The following is a 20,424-nucleotide window of genomic DNA, read 5'->3' as shown; positions in this document are numbered from 1 at the left end:
TCCATTGAGTGCAATGGGATGTTGAAAGATGCAATGAGAAACGCAAATTGTTGTTATAGCTGCGTTTTGGTGCGTTTCTAAGACCAAAAACGCAGCTATATATGCAGGAGGTGGGTAGTAAAATGACATGTACAGGAAGAGGATTCCTTCTGTTAGTAAACACAGAAGCGTGCATCCTCCCGGTACCGCCACCGCTGCGTCCACCTCCCGTCCTGTGCATGTATGCTGCCGTGCGGCGCCATGTCTGGGCGAAGGTGGAGGCAGCTGCGAAATCAAAAGTGAACAGTAGAAAAAAAAAAAGTCATGCTCACCTGTCTAAAGACTCCCGGTGCCATGCCCGCTCCCAGCTCCTCTTCCCGGTACCGCCGCTCCGGCTGTGTGCAGACGGCCGGGACACCTCCGATAGCTTGCAGGACTTGGCGATGGATCACCTGATGCAGTCACCTGCCGCGTCAGCTAATCGTAAGTCTCGGGCTGATGCCAGCGCCCGGCCGGCTTAACCTGTCAGCGGATGCCGTCAGGAGACTTCATCCCTGATTACCGGCAGCTCCTGCAGCGATCGGACAGGATCAGACTCGCTCCAGGAGCTGCCGGTAATCTGCACATAAGTGAGTATTTTTTATTTTTTTTGCACAGATGCATCATCTGATTGTATAAACGGCTTTTATACAATCAGCTGATGTGTGATGTGATTCAGGCACTTGAACCTGACACATCATCTAATCACTTTGCCTTCCAGCAAACCGATCAGATGATATTGGATCCGGATTGGACGGCGCGGGACCCTAACCCAGGATTACTGCGGAGGGGGGTTCTTTATTTCAATAAAGATGGAGTCACTAATTGTGTTGTGTTTTATTTCTAATAAAAATATTTTTCTGTGTGTTGTGTTTTTTTTTTTATCTTTACTAGAAATTCATGGTGGCCATGTCTAATATTGGCGGGACACCATGAATTTCGGGCTTAGGGCCAGCTGATAATATAAAGCTAGCCCTAACCCCATTATTACCCAGCGAGCCACCATCACCAGGGCAGCTGGAAGAGTTGGATACAGTGCCAGAAGATGGCGCTTCTATGAAAGCGCCATTTTCTGGGGTGGCTGCGGACTGCAAGTCGCAGCGGGGGTGCCCAGAAAGCATGGGCACCCTGCACTGTGGATTCCAATCCCCAGCTGCCTAGTTGTACCCGGCTGGACACAAAAATTAGGCAAAGCTCACATCATTTTTTTTTTTAATTATTTCATGAAATTCATGAAATAAAAAAAAAAGGGCTTCTCTATATTTTTGGTTCCCAGACGGGTACAAATAGGCAGCTAGGGGTTGGGGGCAGCCCGTACCTGCCTGCTGTACCCGGCTAGCATACAAAAATATGGCGAAGCCCACGTCATTTTTTTGTTTGGGGGGGCAAAGAAATCCTGCATACAGTCCTGGATGGAGGATGCTGAGCCTTGTAGTTCAACAGCTGCTGTCTGCTCTCCTGCATACACTATTGGATGGAGGATGCTGAGCCTTGTAGTTCTGCTGTCCTGCATATACTATTGGATGCAGCTTGCTGAGCCTTGTAGTTCTGCAGCTGCTGTCTGCTCTCCTGAATCCACTAGTGGATGGAGTATGCTGAGCCTTGTAGGTCTGCTCCCCCTGACTTTACCTCCAGCATACAGTCCTGGATGGAGCATGCTGAGCCTTGTAGTTCTGCAGCTGTCTGCTCTCCTGCATACACTAGTGGAGAATGAAGAACATATGGAAGAAGGAAATTACATCAGACCTTTTTTTCCAACAATCTTTAATGGCAATGTTCACTGATAAAAAAAATGCAGAAAAACGCAGTGAACAAAAACACACCAAAACGCGGTAAAAACACATGCGTTTTTCCATGCATTTTTAAAGACGCTGCGTTTCTGTGCGTTTTTAGCGCTAAAAAACGCACAAAAACGCAGCGTCAAAAAAACGCAGTGTGTGCACATAGCCTAGGATTGCTAGACAGGCAAATTGAAACCCCCGCTTGACTGCAAAAGACCTTCAGGAAGATTTAGCAGACTTTGGAGTTGTGATACATTGTTCTACAGTTTAAAGACACCTGCAGAAATATGGCTTCTATGGAAGAGTCATCAGATGAAAACCTCTCCTGCGTGTTCACCATAGAATTCAACATCAGAATTATGCAAAAGAACATCTAAACAAGGCTGATGCTTTTTGGAAACAAGTCCAGTGGACCAATTAGGTTAAAATAGAACTATTTGGCCACAATGATCAAAAGGCATGTGTGGAGAAAAAAAAAGCACAGACTTCCTGTTCCTGCGCTGAGATGTGAGGAGGGAGAAGAAGCAGCTCCATACAGCCCCTGCAATATACAGCGACCTACAGAAGCAAACAGCACCCTAGACGAACATAGAGAGGCTGCACTGAATTACCAGCTGTCAGTGCATGGATCGTTATCTCCTCAGAAGTGGAGGACAACCATTCAAGCCCAGAGCAGAGCAGAGGGAGGAGGGGGAGACGCACTTTCAAAAGGATGAGTTCTTCCGTATGAACAAGATGTGGGTGGGAAGGGTATATGGGTCAGCCTCAAAAGGTAGGAAAGCAGGGGTTCTTATTTTGATCAATAAAAACTTTGCACACGAGGTGGAAACACAAGATTCAGATGAAGAAGGAAGATACATACATATAAAGATTTCAGGTACTCAAGGCACTTTTAGTATCCACAATATATATGCACCCAATACGGAACAAAGGGTTGTTTTTTTTTTTTTTAAAATATAGCTAATAAGATTTTGCTGGATGGGGATATATGTAAATTGGTGGGGGGAGACTTCAATGCAGTGGTTTCTCAGGAAGAACAGGAGGAGTCAGGGGAAGCAGGGGAGGAACATGGAGGGGTCGCTGAGAGCATTGTTAAATACAACTACACTACAGGATTGCTGGAGATTATATCACCCGCAAGAGAGAGAATTTACACACTATTCCCACCCACACGACTCTTGGTCAAGGATTGACCTTTGGCTGACAAGTGAGAATTTATTGCAGAGGGTAAAAGAGATAGTTATAGAGACTATGGTAATATCGGATCATAGCCCAGTGGTAGTCAGTATAGCTGACAAAGTTCAGAGAGGACAGGATTATATATGGCGCTTCCCCTCGTTCTTGACTTTGGACGAGAACTTCCATAGAATACTGAGAGAATGGTGGGTGGATTATACATTGACGAATCAGGAGCACAGTGGGGAAACACTATTGTATTGGGAGACGGCTAAGGCAGTTTTGAGAGGAAAAGTGATAGGATATACGACAAAGGCGAAACGACAGGCACAAGTAAAGTTTCAGGAGGCTAGCCGGGCAGTCAGGGAAGCATATACTGACTTCTTAGAAAAACCATCAAGGGTGACAAAAGCAAAGTGGGTGGAGGCGAAGGGCCATTTTGAGAACTGGGTAGAAAGGAAAGAAAGTATGTACAGGACACAACAAGAGGCAGAGTTGAATCGTTTCGGGAACAAAGCAGGGAAGCTATTGGCAAATCTGGCAAGGGGACGACGACCGATGACACTGAGAAACGCTGTGGGGAGTAAAATGACAGATCCCAAAGAGATAAACGACATTCTTGGAGACTTCTATGCAGGTTTATATAAAGAGGAGGGGTTAGATGATAGGAGAGAAGGAAATGAGTGGTTAAAAGGAACAAAAATGCCTACGCTCACAGAGGAAAATTTACAGGCTCTGAATAAAGAGGTGACGGAGGAGGAGGTGCTACAGGTTATAGGAGCGTTAAAAACGACAAAGGCCCCGGGACCAGATGGCTTTAGCGGCAGTTTTTTCAAAATTATGAAGGATCAAATCTCACCTATACTGACAGAGTTATTCAATAAGATAATGGACGGGGAAAGAATATCGGGTAAACTTAATACAGCCTATATAAAGCTCATTCCTAAAGGAGGAAAGAATTTAGAAGACCCATCTAGTTATAGGCCCATCTCGCTGATTAATCAAGACCTAAAAATTTTAGCGAAGTTGATGGCAAATAGGTTAGCGGCAGTATTGCCAGAGATTATAGATCTCCCCCAGGCTGGCTTTGTTAAAGAACGTTCAGTGGTGACAAACATTAGGAAAGTAATGCTAGCAATTGATGTAGTAAAGCAGACGAGAGAAGGGGGGGAGGGGAATCCAGCCTTGATCACCTTGGACGCGGAGAAAGCCTTTGACAATGTGAGGTGGTCATGGCTGGAACAGGTGTTAGATCACCTGGGCTTACACAGAGCTTTTAGGAATTTTGTGAGGGTCCTTTATGCAAATCCTCAGGCAAGAGTGAGTACCCCGGGATTTCTGTCAAAAACATTTCCTTTGATGAAGGGAACCAGGCAAGGATGCCCGATGTCACCACTATTGTTTAACTTGGCTATTGAACCACTGGCTAGACGTTTGAATGAGGGGGAGTGGTTTGAGGGGATCAAGGTAGGGAGGAAGTCATTGCACTCAGCCTTATTTGCTGACGATATAATCCTGTTCATGAGCAAACCTAAAACGCAATTGAGTAGAGTCATAGAACAAATTGAGGAGTTTGGGAGGTTAGCAGGGTTTAGACTTAACAAAAACAAATGTGAAATTCTCTTCTTGGACTGAAAGAGAGCGGAGGGGAAGAGGGGTGCATTATGTGACATTCCAATAGCTAGAAATACAATTAAATACTTGGGAGTACAGGTTGGGAGGGATACTAAGACCATATATTCATTAAATTATTCCCCTTTGATCGACAAAATTGAACGTGAACTGCAAGGTTGGGCAAATTTGTCGTTGACTCTTCTGGGAAGAAATCATCTAATAAAAATGATGAGCTTTTCCAAGCTTCTCTATCCAATGCAGACAATCCCATTGCTTCTTAAACACTCAGATGTCAACAGATTGACAAAAGCATTCTCACGTTTTTTGTGGAAGGGATATAGGCCGAGGATTAGTGCCAAAAAGCTAATGTTATCAACAGAAAATGGAGGGATCAGACTACCTAACATCAGGGGGTACAATTTGGCCTGTATCTTAAGACATGTAGTCGATTGGATTAGACGAACAAGTAGGTATTCTGACTGGGATATAGAGGCTGTAAACCTTGGGACCTGAGTTCAATCCTACATACCTCCATTCCAAATTTGTCGCCCAACATTAAACACTCACTGATTTGTGGAGACACAGTGATGACTTGGAAGGCGGTTAGGAAAAAGTTCGGGTTAGCCTGGAACATCTCCAAATTCCTTAATATATGGGCTTGTCCTGACTTTCCACAGGGAAGGGAAAATTATCTCTTTAAAGAATGGAGGGAAAAAGGGATTGGAACTCTAAAAAACCTGATGCATGATACAGAACGGAGATGGATGACGTGTGAGGAGTTGAGAGCAAAGTATGACTTGCGCCCATTCCAGACTCTCCAGTTTGAACAGGTGAAACAAGGGATAATGAAGAAACTATATAACATAAATAACGAATATGAGGCAAATCAGATGGATGCGATCATATTAAGGGACATCCATGGCACAAATATATCAAGTCTTTATGGAAATATGAGAGAAGTGTTAGTCCCTAACATATCAGGAAGAATGTTGGAAGGGTGGGCAAAGCAGTTGGGAGATCAAGAAGTGGAGGAGAAGATTTTGAATGGTTGGATGGTGATGAGAAAGAAGATTGTGAATGAGAACTTAAGAGATACCCAATTCAGGATCATACATAGAGCTATCTATGGATTTAATATACTGAATGCAAGACATCCAAATAAGATGATGAGTTGTCCAAATTGTGGTACGGAAAAAACAGATCTATATCATGGGATATGGCAGTGCGAAAGGATTGAAAGATTTTGGAAACAAGTCCAAGGGGTAGTGAGGAAAATCTGGAATAGAAATGTAGAGTTAGATAAAGCCTAAGAGTCCACAAGCCAAAATGGCAACATTTCCAGTGCAAGCTGCTGGCCCTATTACAATTATGAGTGAAGGTCTGCTGCTGGCCCTCCTACAATTAGGAGTGAAGGCTGGCTGCTGGCCCTCCGACAATTATGATTGAAGGCCGGCTGCTGGCCCTCCGACAATTATGATTGAAGGCCAGCTGCTGGCCCGCCTACAATTATGATTAAAGGCCGGCTGCTGGCCCTCCTACAATTATGATTAAAGGCCGGCTGCTGGCCCTCCTACAATTATGATTGAAGGTCAGCTGCTGGCCCGCCTACAATTATGATTAAAGGCCGGCTGCTGACCCTCCTACAATTATGATTGAGGGCCGGCTGCTGGCCCTCCTACAATTATGATTGAAGGCCGGCTGCTGGCCGTCTAACAATTATGATTAAAGGCTGGCTGCTGGCCTTCCTACAATTATGATTAAAGGCCGGCTGCTGGCCCTCCTACAATTATGATTGAAAGCCGGCTGCTGGCCCTCCTACAATTATTATTGAAGGCCGGCTGCTGGCCCTCAGAAAATTTGGAGCGGCGGCTGCATGAAAACCGTGTTGATATGGTGTAGTAGGAGGACTACCAGAAAAACAAACAAACATGAATTATATACCTTTTTTGCAATGGGAAGAGGTGCATGGGAATGCAAGGGAAAAAAGGAACATTTGATTTTGCTTTATGTTCTGCTTTTGTCATCCACTGGGATTGAGAAATCGGGGCCAATCCAGGCCTTATTCATTTTGAAAACAGTCAGCCTGTCAGCATTTTCAGTTGGCAGGTAGATGCACTTATCAGTTATTATGCCCCCGGTGGCACTAAAAACCCGTTCTGACAAAACACTACCACAAGGCAGGCCAACACTTCCAGGGCATAAAGTGACAGTTCATGCCACGTGTCCAGCTTGGATACCCATCAGTTTTATGACACAAAGGAATCACGGAGGACACCAGTACGGTTTGCTAGGTACTCCATCATCATCTTCATAAACATTTCCTTCCTTGTCAGACTAACCCATGATCAGGGCCTGGGTGCTCGGAAGGTCTAATGAAACTGCATGGTATGTTGGCGCAACTAACTGAAGGTTAAGAAAACTGAATACAGAGGATTATAAAAAATTAAAAAGGATGCCCAACTTTGTCCTTATATTTTCAATTTAAAAAATATAATGGAGTTTTATAATCTTAAAGGGAATCTGTCACCAGCTTTTTTTCTACTGTATCTGAAAGCAGCATGACGTAGGGACAGAAACTCTGATTCCAGCGACGTTTTTTTTTTACTGGGCTGCCTGCTGCAGTTTTGATTAAAAACTATTTTATCTGTTGCAGATCTACCAATTTTCTGAACGTTGAGTCCTGCGTAACTCCGTCCACACCACCAAGTTAATAGCCCCCTACGTTATGTTGCTCAGCTAAGGTAGCAAAAACTGGTGATAGAGCCCCTGTAAAGTGATATGTCATCAGAATATGTCCTATTGTTTAAATTAGGTTTTTGTTTCAAATGGATTTTTTGGCAATTTGTTTTCCATATCACAATCTGACCAATGTATTAAAGCAAAATGAGAAATATTGAAATATTGGGACTACTTTAGACCTGTCCTTTCAGGAAAATTTGCAGTAGGTTCATTATCATCAGAGGAAGATTCCAATGTCAGTTAACACTTCTATATTCAGCTAATAACACAGGATCTACCACTTACAATGGTCAATTGTACTACTTCAGCTCCACCTGTTTTCACAATGACATTTGCACATACTCATTAGAATTAAAAATAAACCTAAAAATAACTTCTTCTACACTCAAATGTCCTGTTATTTCATTAACTCTACATGTAGATTGGTATCTTAAGGTTATGTGCGCACGCTGCGTTCTGACTTGACAAATAAACTGCAGCGTTTTGACAACTGTAGTTAAAAGAAAAAGGTTTTGGTACCGTGTTAGCCAGTTGAAAAATGATTAATTACTCTCAGTGAGAGAAACAAAATTAAAATTTTGTAGTTGTTATATATTTTATTACATATTATATACATATATAATATGTTATATTACATATTATATTTTAGTTAGCCATTAAAAGGTATCACAACTACAAAATTTTAATTTTGTTTCTCTCACTGAGAGCAAGTATTGACAACTGTAAACACTGTGTTTAACAAAAAAAATGCATCCAAAAAATGCATGCATTTTGGATGCATTTTGAATGCATTTTGGATGCATTTTTGACAGTGCAGTCCCACTCTGCTCTGCTACATCCCCATAGAGCATGGCTGGCTGCGAGAAAAAGCCGTGCGATCAGAATGAACTCAGATGAACTTCACCCGACTTCATTGTCATCGCTCTGTCTGTGTGCCACGGCCTGATTTGCAGTCACCGGTGAAGGACTCACCGGTGACCGCAAATCCCGAGTGACTGAAGTGAGCCTCACGATCAGTGGTGTCATCACTCAGGTTACCCGTGGCCAGCTGGAGTCCTCCACCCGAGGCCGCAAATCCCCTGTGTGAGAGCACCGCTGATCACTTCAGTCACTCGGGCGACTTGCTGTCACAGTTGTAGGATCCAGCGATGGCCGTGGGTAACCTGAGTGACGTGATTGCTGACAGCGCAACTCACTTCAGTTCCTTCGTGGAGCTCACAGAGAGCCGTTGTGGTCTGTGGACGCTCTCGGTCAGTTTCCGATGTAGCAGAGCTGGATGCGTCGTGGGACCTCGTGTGGATTACGCCGGACCTGGAGGGGTATTTGGGGATTTTAATAAAGTGGTGAAAGAGGGTGTTTGGTTTTTTTTTTTGTCTTTTATTCCAAAGAAAGGATTTTTTGGGTGTATGTGTTTATTTTCTTTAACTTACAGATTAATCATGGGGGGTGTCTCATAGACGCCTGCCATGAATAACCTAGGACTTAGTGGCAGCTATGCGCTGCTGCCATTAACTCCTTATTACCCCGACTGCCACTGCAACAGGGCAATTCGGGATGAGACAGGTAGAGTCCCGGGACTCTCGCATCTAATGGCAATTCCGGGTGGCTCCTGGCTGATATTTTTAGGCTGGGGGGCTCACCATAATGTGGGGCTCCCCATCCTGAGAATACCAACCCTCAGCCGTGTGGCTTTACCTTGGCTGGCATTAAAAAATCTAATGAGTGTGTGCAAACTAACGTCATTTTGAAGAGAGGTGAAATAGGAGAAGCTCTGACATTGCCTATTGTAAGTGGTGGATCCTGTTAGCTGAATAAAACATGTTAACTCTCATTGAAATCCTTCCTGTGATGATAATGAGCCTGCTGAAACGTTTCCTGAACTCACAGGAACAAGTATGGGTATAAAGTAGCTCAATATTTCTCATTTTGTTTTAATACAATTGTTCTGAAAAAAAATATTACCACAATATATATATAAAAAAAAACACAAAAACCTGTTTTAAACAGTAGATCATTTTCTGACCACATTCTGTTTACTGATGCATTGTAACATTTTATTTTTGCTGCAATTCTCTAACCTGATCTTGTAGTTGTTGTGATTTATCAGCCACTGACTGCTCTATGGTGGCTTTTTCTTCATCTTGTCTGTCACGCAGTTCTTTGAGCTCTTTTTCAAATACTAGGACGGTAGTACTTAGAGTTAAAAAAAGAAGAAAAAAAGACAGTCACAGGACACAATCATTTTTCTCATGTAAACTATTATATTTCATTAGCCTATAATACTGAAAATAAAAAGAATATGTTCCCACAAAGAGCTTTTGATGAGTTTTTGATGTTGCAGAATTTCTGCAGCATTTCTGAATCTGTTAGAAAATTAGGTTACTATTTCTGTTATTCTTAGGCTGGGGGGGTCACACTAATCATGGGCCTCCTCAGCCTGAGAATGTCAGCCCCCAGCCATCGGTTTTATCTTGGCTGGGTATCAAAACTAGGTGGACCACAAGTCGTTTTTTTTAAATTATTTATGTAAATAATTAAAAGCCAAATGCGGTTCCTCCTATTTTGATACACAGCCAAAATGAGCCCACGGCTGGGGGCTGCAGCCTGTAACCGTGGCTTTATCTGTGCTGGGTATCATAATATGGGGGACTCTACACCAAATATTTTATTTATTTTTACTATACAATACAGACCTGCAGACAGCGCCTGTTGTGAATACATTTTCCAGTTTGGGGCTCCCTCTTGTGGTCAGTGCTGGCGGTCCAGTTGACTTGTGGAATGAAAGCCACATACCTGTAGAGGACTGGAAATCAGGCCATTCAGATTGGGACTATATAAAACTAAAAAAAACACCAAAAAGGAGCCAAGACAAATGATATGTGCACACACAGAATGTGGTGAGCCTTCCTCATAAAGATGGCTGCAGCCAAGGTGCAAGATGCTGATGTCACAGCCACTCAACCTCCACACTAGAGGGGAGGAGCGGCTGCTTAGCATAAGACATGCACACTAATAAGGCTTGCACTGGGAGCCCATCATAGTCATGTCTTATGCTAAGCAGCCACCTCCAGTGCTAACTGACCCGCCTGGACCTGGTGTTGTGCGTCATTTATAGCCCATTATTCAGACACTGTGCGTCTCGTGTATCCGTGCGAGATGCACCTATATAGTGCTGTTTAGCCCGCCTGACCTGGGTTTCTGGCGTTATTTATAGGTTACAGTTCAGACACTGTGCATTTCACTCATTATATGATGGGCTCCCAGTGCAAGCCTTATTAGTGTGCATGTCTTATGCTAAGCAGCCGCCCCTCCCCTCTAGTGTGGAGGTTGAGTGGCTGTGACATCAGCATCTTGCACCTTGGCTGCAGCCATCTTTATGAGGAAGGCTCACCACATTCTGTGTGTGCACATATCATTTGTCTTGGCTCCTTTTTGGTGTTCTTTTGATATAGTTCTTTGTGGTTTTTCTGACTATATAACTGAGTAGTTTTCTCCTGTTACTTGCCGGTGCTCAATTGATTTCCTGTGTGTTAAGGACATTCTGAAACCAACCCTGCTCTCTACCAGAACTCCTCTCAAGATAAGTTGGTCTTTGTAACTCTGCATATTGTTTCCACTTTCTTGTTGTTTTTTCTGTTTTGATACTATTGCTTGATTCCTATTTTGCCTGTGTGGAGGTCCTGGTGGAATTGGATCATTCCCTGCTGGGAGTGTCTGTATATTTAGCTCCATGATTCTGCAATGTATTGTTTTTTCATGCTTGGTATTAAATTCAGTCCCTCATCTATATTAGTGTTTTTGGATCTCAGTAACATTAGAGTACTGATATAGTGTGGGAGAGGCCGTGTGGTCTCAGGGTTTTTCCATGTCAGGCGTTCTAAGATTTTTTAGGGTTTTTACGGCTGCAAACAGTGCTCTTTCCTATAAAGATAGTTTGGGCCTCATCTTTGCTGAATCTGTTTTCTACCTTTGTATTGTGTTTTCCTATATCACCGTAGTCTTTACATGTGGGGGGCTATCTATATCTTTGGGGATTGCTCTGAGGCAGATTATCTTTTCTTATATTTCTATCTGTAAGAATATTTATTTCTCCGGCTATGTCGAGATGACTAGGTTATCGTAGGCTCGTTCCACGGCTACTTCTGTGTGTCAGGATTAGGTCTGAAGTCCGTTAAGGTTCCAGCCACTCTGGTTACTTTTTGGGTTTCTGCATTTTTTGATCCTCCTAGGTCCCTGAATCATAACAGCGCCTGTGATTGGTTGCAGGCAGACGCATTCCCACAGGGGGTGCGTCTGACTCGAACCAATCACAGATTCTAGGACAGCCGGTGGGCAGGGAAAGCAGTGCATATGCAATGAAGGTAATGAGCAGCCCTGAAACTTAATGGTTCGCAGCAGGAGTAGTGTACAGCTGTGTCGGAATGTCGGTAAGTATGAAGCGCTTGCGCCATCCTAATTTTCTTTAATTTTCCTTTATTTTTTTTTAGTCTCTAAGTTGACAGATCTGGATCCACTCGGATAAGTTTGAAACCACATGGCTCCGGACCTTTATAGTCCGGGTCCGCTCATCACTATATACATGAGGATTACATGCTTTTTTTTATGCATTTTCGCTGCAGAAATGCTCTAAAAATGCATTTGCATTTTTTCACCTGCGGATTTCCCACATCTGATACAATTCTATGGGGAAAATCTGCACATAAAATGCAGCGTACATGCAAGAGAATTTTATTTGTGTGCGGATTTGAAACACGTGCACCGCAGGTCAGTAAAAAAGACGCACTGCGGGCAGGAGATTTCTATAAATCCTTTCTACTTTGCTGGAACTGTAGGACACTGCTTTTTTGATGCAGTAAAAATGTCATGTCAAAACTCACCAAAAACTCATCGTAGACATATACCCTAGCATTCTCTTTACATACCTCAGGCTACCTAACTGTTGATTGATCCGGTTGGTTTCCTCCACATTCTGGTCAATATGTTGTGTTACTATTGGTTCCAATCCTCTATGCAGTTGTTCCAGCTGAAACCAACATAAGAGGAGTTAATTGTCAAATTGATTGAATGTGGATAAATGCCCCCATAGAGCCCTCCAAACAGCATAATGGCCTCCACACAGTATGATAGACCCCACACAATCCTTCACACTGTAGAATTGCTTGTATATAGTGAATGGACCCACTAGCCATCCAAACAGTAGAGCGGCTCGATCATTTCCCTGCAAATAGTATAATAGCTCCCAAATAGCCCTGTAATAGTGTAATTGCCCCCACATAGCCCTTCATAAAGTATAAATGCTCCCATATAGCCCTCAATATAGCATAATAGCACCCACACAGCCCTTAAATTAGTATAATGGCACCACATAGCCTTCCATATAGTATAATGGGCTCTACATTGCATTCCATGTAGTATAATAGGTCTCACATACTACTTTTCCCTGAAAATAAGACCTACCTGTAAATATGCCCTATCAGAATTTTTCTGGCTTTTTGTAGCATCACCACACCAGGGGACACTGCCTAGTCAGACAAGGGGAGGGCAGAGCCAGACTAGATGGCTAGACAACCTGGTGGGAGGGGACAGCAGTCAGTCTGAGTAGGAAGTGAAAGTGGAAAGAGGTGCCTAGAGCTGGGTCGTGTAACAGTGACCCGGGGGCACAAGAGAAGGCTCGCCAGGGCGGGTACACCCAAGTACCGCTGAGCACGCACGGGGCACAGGGCCCTAGGTCAGGCGACAGACGGCCTGGCAAATACCTGCACAGTGAGGGGTCCTTCATGGACCTCACTAACCCACAAATCCGGAGGCACTAGCGGTAAAACAAGGATCAGAGTTCGGGACACAAACCAGCCCTACAGGGTCCATACTGACTGCTGTACGGAAGAGACTGCCACTGCAAAGGGACAGTCGGGCCCCAAACGCTCCACGCTACAGGGACTCAACCACACTGAGAGTGGTGGGGACAGAGCAACCGAGTCATCAACTGGCACTGGCAATACAGGGACCTGAACCAGCCATCCAAGGGTCCAGAGTGAGTAGAGACTGTTAATTACAACCCACGGTGTGGCCTCCCTTATTACTCCATCATACATCTCCCAGGCTCAGCCCTACCGGCGGAGGGCCTACCACCACAGCTGCCATTACCACCAGTCCTCGGGGATAATCAACTCTGCAGCGGCGGTTTCACAATCCTAACCGCAACCCGCAGGTGGCGTCACACAAATGACTTTAATCTCCCCTGTAATAACTCCCCATTAAAAAGCACCGAGGGCACGGGACCGGGCAACGGCCACCAAAGTGACATTCCCCAGTGATACACTGCCCGGGACAGAATACCCCATTCCCTGGGCGACACACTTACAATATAAGCCCTACTCCAAAAATAAGCCTTACTTGAAGTTCATCATACTAATAGAATCCTGAAATAAGGCTTCGGCAGCCCTTTCAGGATGTGTAACTTTCATTGCTGCACGTTGCCCTGTTGTGTTGCTGTAAGCCTCAGAAAATGCTGGGTTCAGAAATGCCCAATCTATCGAAATATAAAATCAATTAACCTGATCGGTAAACGACGTAGCGTCAAAAAAAATCCAAATGCCAAAATTATGATGTTTGGTCGTCTCAAATTTTGCGCAAAATGTAATAACTGGTGATCAAAACGTAGAATCTCCTCACAAATGGTACCATTAAAAATGTCACGTTGAGAAGCAAAAAATAAGCCGTCACTGAGCCCCAAAAAATGTGGACACTACGGGTCATGAAATATGGCGCAAAAAATGCGCCACTTTTTTGGGACACACTTCTGAATTTTTTTTAACCCCTTGTATCTGAAAGTGTTCTCTAATTTTGATCAGTGTTCTTTTTAATTTCTCATTTCCATTTTTATTATGTGCTTTGGAATAAATTCAATTTATGAAATAAGCTTAAAATAATAATAATAATGCTAGATTACTCATGTTAGGATATAATCTCATAGGACTACAAAATGAACTTAACATTTAGGAAATTGTGTGTTGTTCTTTTTGATCTCCAGTGTACAGTGTGTCCACCCATATCCTGTCCACCGCCATTAACTTGAGAACGGCGGCAGATATAGGAATAGAAGTGGTGTCTAGATATAGTAAAGTAGCCATGCGCTACGCAATGAAACCACCTATAGCGCCACCTGGTGGAAAATAACGGAGTTAACATTTTTATCTCGAAAACGGAATGAGATAGAAAAAAAAGTGAATTACAAAGTTGTAGGGCATCATCAATTCAACACGAATCGACACCTTGCATACAGAAATGCTATGATTAGAACGTTTAAACCTCACATGGCTGCGGACATGAAGCGATACCTCATGGAGACCTTCCTAAAAGTCATTGGTTATGGTGGCTGCGTGGAGTGGCTTCCACGTTCACCTGACCCGACTCCATTGGACTTCTTTCTGTGAGGTCACATCAAACAGCAGGTGTATGCGACCCCTCCACCAACATTACAGGACCTACGACGATGTATCACAGATGCTTGTGCAAACGTGTCACCTACCATATTGCACAACGTGCAGCCAGATGCAGTATGCTGTCCAGAGTCCAGATGTGCATTGCAGGTGACGGTGGCCACTTTGAGCATCTAAGTTAAATGAGCGCCATATGCGTGACCAGCATTCAATGTTTTGGGGGAGTCACGGGTTTCATATCATAGCATTTCTGTATGCAAGGTGTCGATTCGAATTGAATTGACGATGCTCTACAATTTTTTAATTCACTTTTTTTCTCTATCTCGTTCCGTTTTTGAGATAAAAATGGTAACTCCGCTGTTTTCCACCAGGTGGCGCTATAGGTGGTTTCATTGCGTAGCGCATGGCTACTTTACTATACCTAGACACCACTTCTATTCCTATAGCTGCCGCTGTTCTCAAGTTAATGGCGGTGGACAGGATATGGGTGGACACACTGTGTATACCAAGTGAACGGCACCCCCTTACTTGACAGGTGGGCCCCTTGCTAGAAAATGTGACGCCCCTGCGGTAACCAGGTGTCACAAAAATAAGGTAACAGCCCAAGTCCAACATAACTGTGCCAGCCACTACACACACACTAGTACACCAGGACATTTACATTCGCTGTACCCGGCTGGGAGACTCACCTAGCCAGATGACAGGCAGCCAACTGGGAGGAAGAGACCAGACCTGGGGGAGGAGATAGTGACCTGGGGAGTGTGGGTAGACAGTGAGTCAGTCAGAAGAGTTTAGGAGGAGGAAGTAGTAGGTTGGAGCTAGTCAGTCTGGAGTAGACAGTGAAAGAGGAAGGGTGTCAAGACAGACCAGAGACTCTTGAGACACAGAAAGGAAAGTGAGGAGTAAGAAAGTCGGTGGAGTGGTAGTAAAAGAGACTGCAAAGACCTGAGTAGTAAGAACAGCCACTCAGAGGAGGAAAGTAGCTGCAGAGCGAGAGAGCAAACCCCAAGGACAGAGGGATCCTGTGGGGTGGACATCCGGGGCTCACAGTACTTTGCACACACGGGTTGCAGATCCCAGAACAGACACGGACTTCAAGCCCTCTGTTAACTCTGCCAGGTGAGTGGGTTTCCAGGACTCATCTGCCACCCTTTAACGTCCGAGGCATCAGCAGTAAAGTAAAGTGGGGACCGGGACATATTCCCTTAAATAGTCCAAACTGCCTGCGGCAGGACCCAGACACCAGGAGGACCTCCAAGTGCTCCACGCCAGGGAGGACCCACACACACAGGAGTGTACAGGTGGAGAGTGGCACCAGGTTGGCAGGCACAGCCATCAGGACACGGGCGCACCTGGAATCCAGTACGTTTCAGGGTGTCGAACCAGTGAGCAAACACCATCAAACTGCTCTCCTTGCCTGGACTGCTTCATTACCACGCGCTTCCACGTTAGACCTTCACCTACCTGTGGGGAAAAGCCCTGCTCACGGAGGGCTCCACCATCCACGTTGCCCCCATCCATCATCCCCAGTGGGAACCTGCAGCGGCGGCCCTATCATCCCTGGCTGCAAACAGCGAGTGGCGGAGTCGGACTTTTATTTTATTTTTATTTTTCATTTAAAACTGTTTGATGGTGCCCCTGGGTCCGGGACCCCTCGAGCCACGGACCACTCAGATCCGAGCAGCTCGGCTGCCCCGGGCCACAACAAGAATATACTGAATATGCCACCTTGAAAATTTCAATAGGCATACCTTCAGAAAGAATTCCAGTCTTCTGGAAAATCTCACCCACTCTTTGTCTGTACACACATTATTCTGACTCTATGTGCCTAAATAAAATATGGACATGGAACATGTCACATGTTTCTGGGACTCCTACAAATTGGGATTTCTTCTGAGTGCACAATGAATGAGTGAAGTGTCGCTATAAGAGATTTCATCTCTCAGTGAGGTAGAGTAGGATCTGCAGCTGTTTCCTTACACAAATACAAAGCCTTCCACATACCTTTTCCAATAATACCAGAATATGTACCGTATTTTTCGGACTATAAGATGCACTTTCTTCCCACAAAATTTTGGGGGAAAGTGGGGGGTGCAGCTTATAGTCTGATGACTGAGGAGAAGGGGGGTGAGGTGGTGGTGGAGCGGGTCATCAGAGGCAGGAGCAGGCTGTAGCAGCGCCTACCGTGACCACGTGGGTCCGCTCATTAGCCTCATTTCATATGCACTGCATCCCGACGCCCATCATCTCTCAGCCCTGGAGGGTGGGATGATGGGCAGGGGATGCGCATACTAAAAAGCCGGCCCGCGTGAACATCCCTGGCTCCTACAGCCTCGAGTGAACATGAGTGGCTATATTCACTGCCCCCTGCGTATCATCATCAGCGCAGTGAATAAGTATACTCACTGGCCACCAATCCCTGCAGCATCGCGATGACCTCCTGTCTGCCTACCCGCTGATGTGTGTGGAGAGCGGTGCGCACAGTGATGACGTCATCCACACAGGTCAGCGGCGCTGCTGCTGGCACAGACAGGAAGACGAGCGATGCTGCGTGGAGTGAGGAAAGGTAAGTATACAGTGGGAGTCCTTCACTTGTGACCGCATATCAGGCCGCGGCTGAAGTGAGCGCGAGATTAGTGGTGACCTCAGTCAGGTGATGTACGGTGACAGCTGAAGTCACCGCTGATCCCGCGCGGCTCACTTCACTTGCGGCCTGACTCTCACAGAGAGCGGTCGTGCTCTATAGCCGCTCGCTGTGATTGTCAGATGTAGCAGAGCTGGATGTGTCGTGGGACCTCGTGTGGATTACGTCGTACCTGGAGGGCTGTTTTAAGGGTTAATAAAGTGGTGAAAGATGGGGCTTTTTTTGTGTTTTATTTCAAATAAAGGATTTTTTGGGTGATTTTGTTTATTTACTTTCACTTACAGCTTAGTGATGAGGGGTGTCTCATAGATGCCTGCCATAACTAAGCTAGGACTTAGTGGCACCTATGGGCTGCTGCCATTAACTCCTTATTACCCTGATTGCCACCGCATCAGGGCAATCGGGGAAAGAGCTGGGAAAAATCCCGGGACTGTCGCATCTAATAGATGCGGCATTTCTGGTTGGCTGCTGGCTTAGATTTTCAGGCTTGGAAGGCTCCCAATAACGTGGGTCTCCCCAGCCTGAGAATACCAGCCCCCAGCTGTGAGACTTTATCTTGGCTGGTTATCAAAATTGGGGGGACTGCACGTCGTTTTTTTTTAAATTAAATTATTTATTTAATTTACTGTACGATATATGGCTGCAACCAATCACAGCCACCGGTGAGCAGGGAAGGAGTGAATCTGTTATGAGCCTAATGAGCGGCCGACTCCGGAGGATGAAAGAGCTGCCGTGGTAGCAGTGTGACAGCCGACTGGTGATCGGTGAGTATGAAACATTTGCTCCTACCCCTTTGCGCCCGATTCTGGTCTCCATAGACTTTATATGGGGAGCAGTATCTGGCCAAATACCAGCCCTCCGAAATGCAGGGACAAAACGCAAAAAGAATTGACATGCTGCAGTGGTCGCCACAAAGACGCAGCCAAAAAAAACTGCAATGTGCGGACAGCAAAAATGAAATCTCATAGACTTTGCGGGGGAAGGAAATTCATGCAGTTTTGACACCAAAACTGCACCCAAAAACGTGGCGTGCGCACATAGCCAAAACGTTTATGGTTTTATGTGAAGGGGACATATATAAAAGGATGGGCATAATATACAAGGCAAGAGGATCATTACCAGGATGGGGGACCTTAGTAGAGAATTTGGGGACATTATGCCCATAACAGTGTCAGCAGCAGATTCTCGCCCCATAAGTGTGTCATGACCACATTTTTTGCTTAAAATTTTATTTTCCTCCTCTAAAACCAGAGTGCGTCTTGTGGTCCGATGCGTCTTATAGTCCGAAAAATACGGTAAGAACACCCAAATGATCCACTCTCTCACCTTATCTCTATCCCCTCTTAGGTCTTGCATCTCTTTACTAAGGCTGGATAGTTTCTTCCGCAGATCAGGTAGAGTCCTAGCAAGGTCATCTAGAAGAAGGGAGGACATGAGATAAAGTTTAAACCATCATAGATAACTATGTAACTTGATACTATTCATCTCATGTGGTGATGACTGATGATATATCAATGTCTATTGACAGGTTAAAATGATTAAATATTGTATTCTGTATTCATTGAATAAGCCCATGTATAACTTACTGGACTGTTTGCTATATAGTTTTGATAAAATCACTTCTTTATCTGCTGCAGAACTATCAGTTCTCTGATTGCTGTGCTCTGTATAACCCGACCCACAACACTGATATGCAGCTTTTAGCCTATGCACAGGGTACTCAGAAAGCTGTCAATCAGTGGTGGTGATAGGGTTATACAAACCTCATGAATGTGGAGGGGCATAGCAATCGTGGCTGCAGAGGTTGTGTATACACCAGTACGGGAAACATATTGTATACCAAGATGCACCCAGGATGGGGAACATATATACTAGGATGGGCCATATATATACCAGGATGGGGAACATATATACCAGGATGGGTCATATATATACATATACAGTACAGACCAAAAGTTTGGACTCACCTTCTCATTCAAAGAGTTTTCTTAATTTTCATGACTCTGAAAATTGTAGATTCACATTGAAGGCATCAAAACTATGAATTAACAAATGTGGAATGAAATACTTAACAAAAAATTGTGAAACAACTGAAAATATGTCTTATATTCTAGGTTCTTCAAAGTAGCCACCTTTTGCTTTGATTACTGCTTTGCACACTCTTGGCATTCTCTTGATGAGCTTCAAGAGGTAGGCACCAGAAATGGTTTTCACTTCACAGGTGTGCCCTGTCAGGTTTAATAAGTGGGATTTATTGCCTTATAAATGGGGTTAGGACCATCAGTTGTGTTGTGCAAAAGTCTGGTGGATACACAGCTGATAGTCCCACTATGTAGACTGTTAGAGTTTGTATTATGGCAAGAAAAAAAGCACCTAAGTAAAGAAAAACAAGTGGTCATAATTACTTTAAGAAATGTAGGTCAGTCAGTCCGAAAAATTGGGAAAATTTTGAAAAAGAGTCCCCAAGTGCAGTGGCAAAAACCATCAAACGCTACAAAGAAACTGGCTCACATGAGGACCGCCCCAGGAAGGAAGACCAAGAGTCACCTCTGCTGCGGAGGATAGGTTTATCTAAGTCACCAGCCTCAGAAATCGCAGGTTAACAGCAGCTCAGATTAGAGACCAGGTCAATGCCACACAGAGTTCTAGCAGCAGACACATCTCTAGATCAAAGAGGAGACTTTGTGCAGCAGGCCTTCATGGTAAAATAGCTGCTAGGAAACCACTGCTAAGGACAGGCAACAAGCAGAAGAGACTTGTTTGGGCTAAAAAACAGAAGAAATGGACATTAGACCAGTGGAAATCTGTGCTTTTGTCTGAAGAGTCCAAAATTGAGATCTTTGGATCCAATCACCGTGTCTTTGTGCAATGCAGAAAAGGTGAACGAATGGATTCTACATGCCTGGTTCCCACCGTGACGCATGGAGGAGGAGGTGTGATGGTTCGGGGGTGCTTTTCTGGTGACACTGTTGGGGATTTATTCAAAATTTAAGGCATACTGAACTAGCATGAC

At 44.6% G+C, this 20,424-nt stretch overlaps 1 protein-coding gene across 2 annotated transcripts in view; it reads right to left on the bottom strand.

Annotated features, from left to right (window-relative positions):
- LOC142310003 (glutamine-rich protein 2-like) overlaps positions 1-20,424 on the bottom strand; it is a 98,085-nt gene that overhangs the window by 56,112 nt on the left and 21,549 nt on the right. For both annotated transcript variants that reach the window (XM_075347481.1, XM_075347479.1), the window contains 3 exons: positions 18,738-18,826; positions 12,251-12,351; positions 9,407-9,521 (listed from right to left, as the gene is read on the bottom strand). In XM_075347481.1, coding sequence (XP_075203596.1) covers positions 9,407-9,521; positions 12,251-12,351; positions 18,738-18,826 — 305 coding nt within the window. The remainder of the gene's footprint in view (positions 1-9,406; positions 9,522-12,250; positions 12,352-18,737; positions 18,827-20,424) is intronic.

This window comes from Anomaloglossus baeobatrachus, chromosome 5, assembly GCF_048569485.1.
Source record: "Anomaloglossus baeobatrachus isolate aAnoBae1 chromosome 5, aAnoBae1.hap1, whole genome shotgun sequence".
In the NCBI taxonomy this organism is placed as follows: domain Eukaryota; kingdom Metazoa; phylum Chordata; class Amphibia; order Anura; family Aromobatidae; genus Anomaloglossus; species Anomaloglossus baeobatrachus.
Note: the sequence above shows the minus strand (reverse complement) of the source record. Positions and strands in the feature narration are given on the sequence as shown.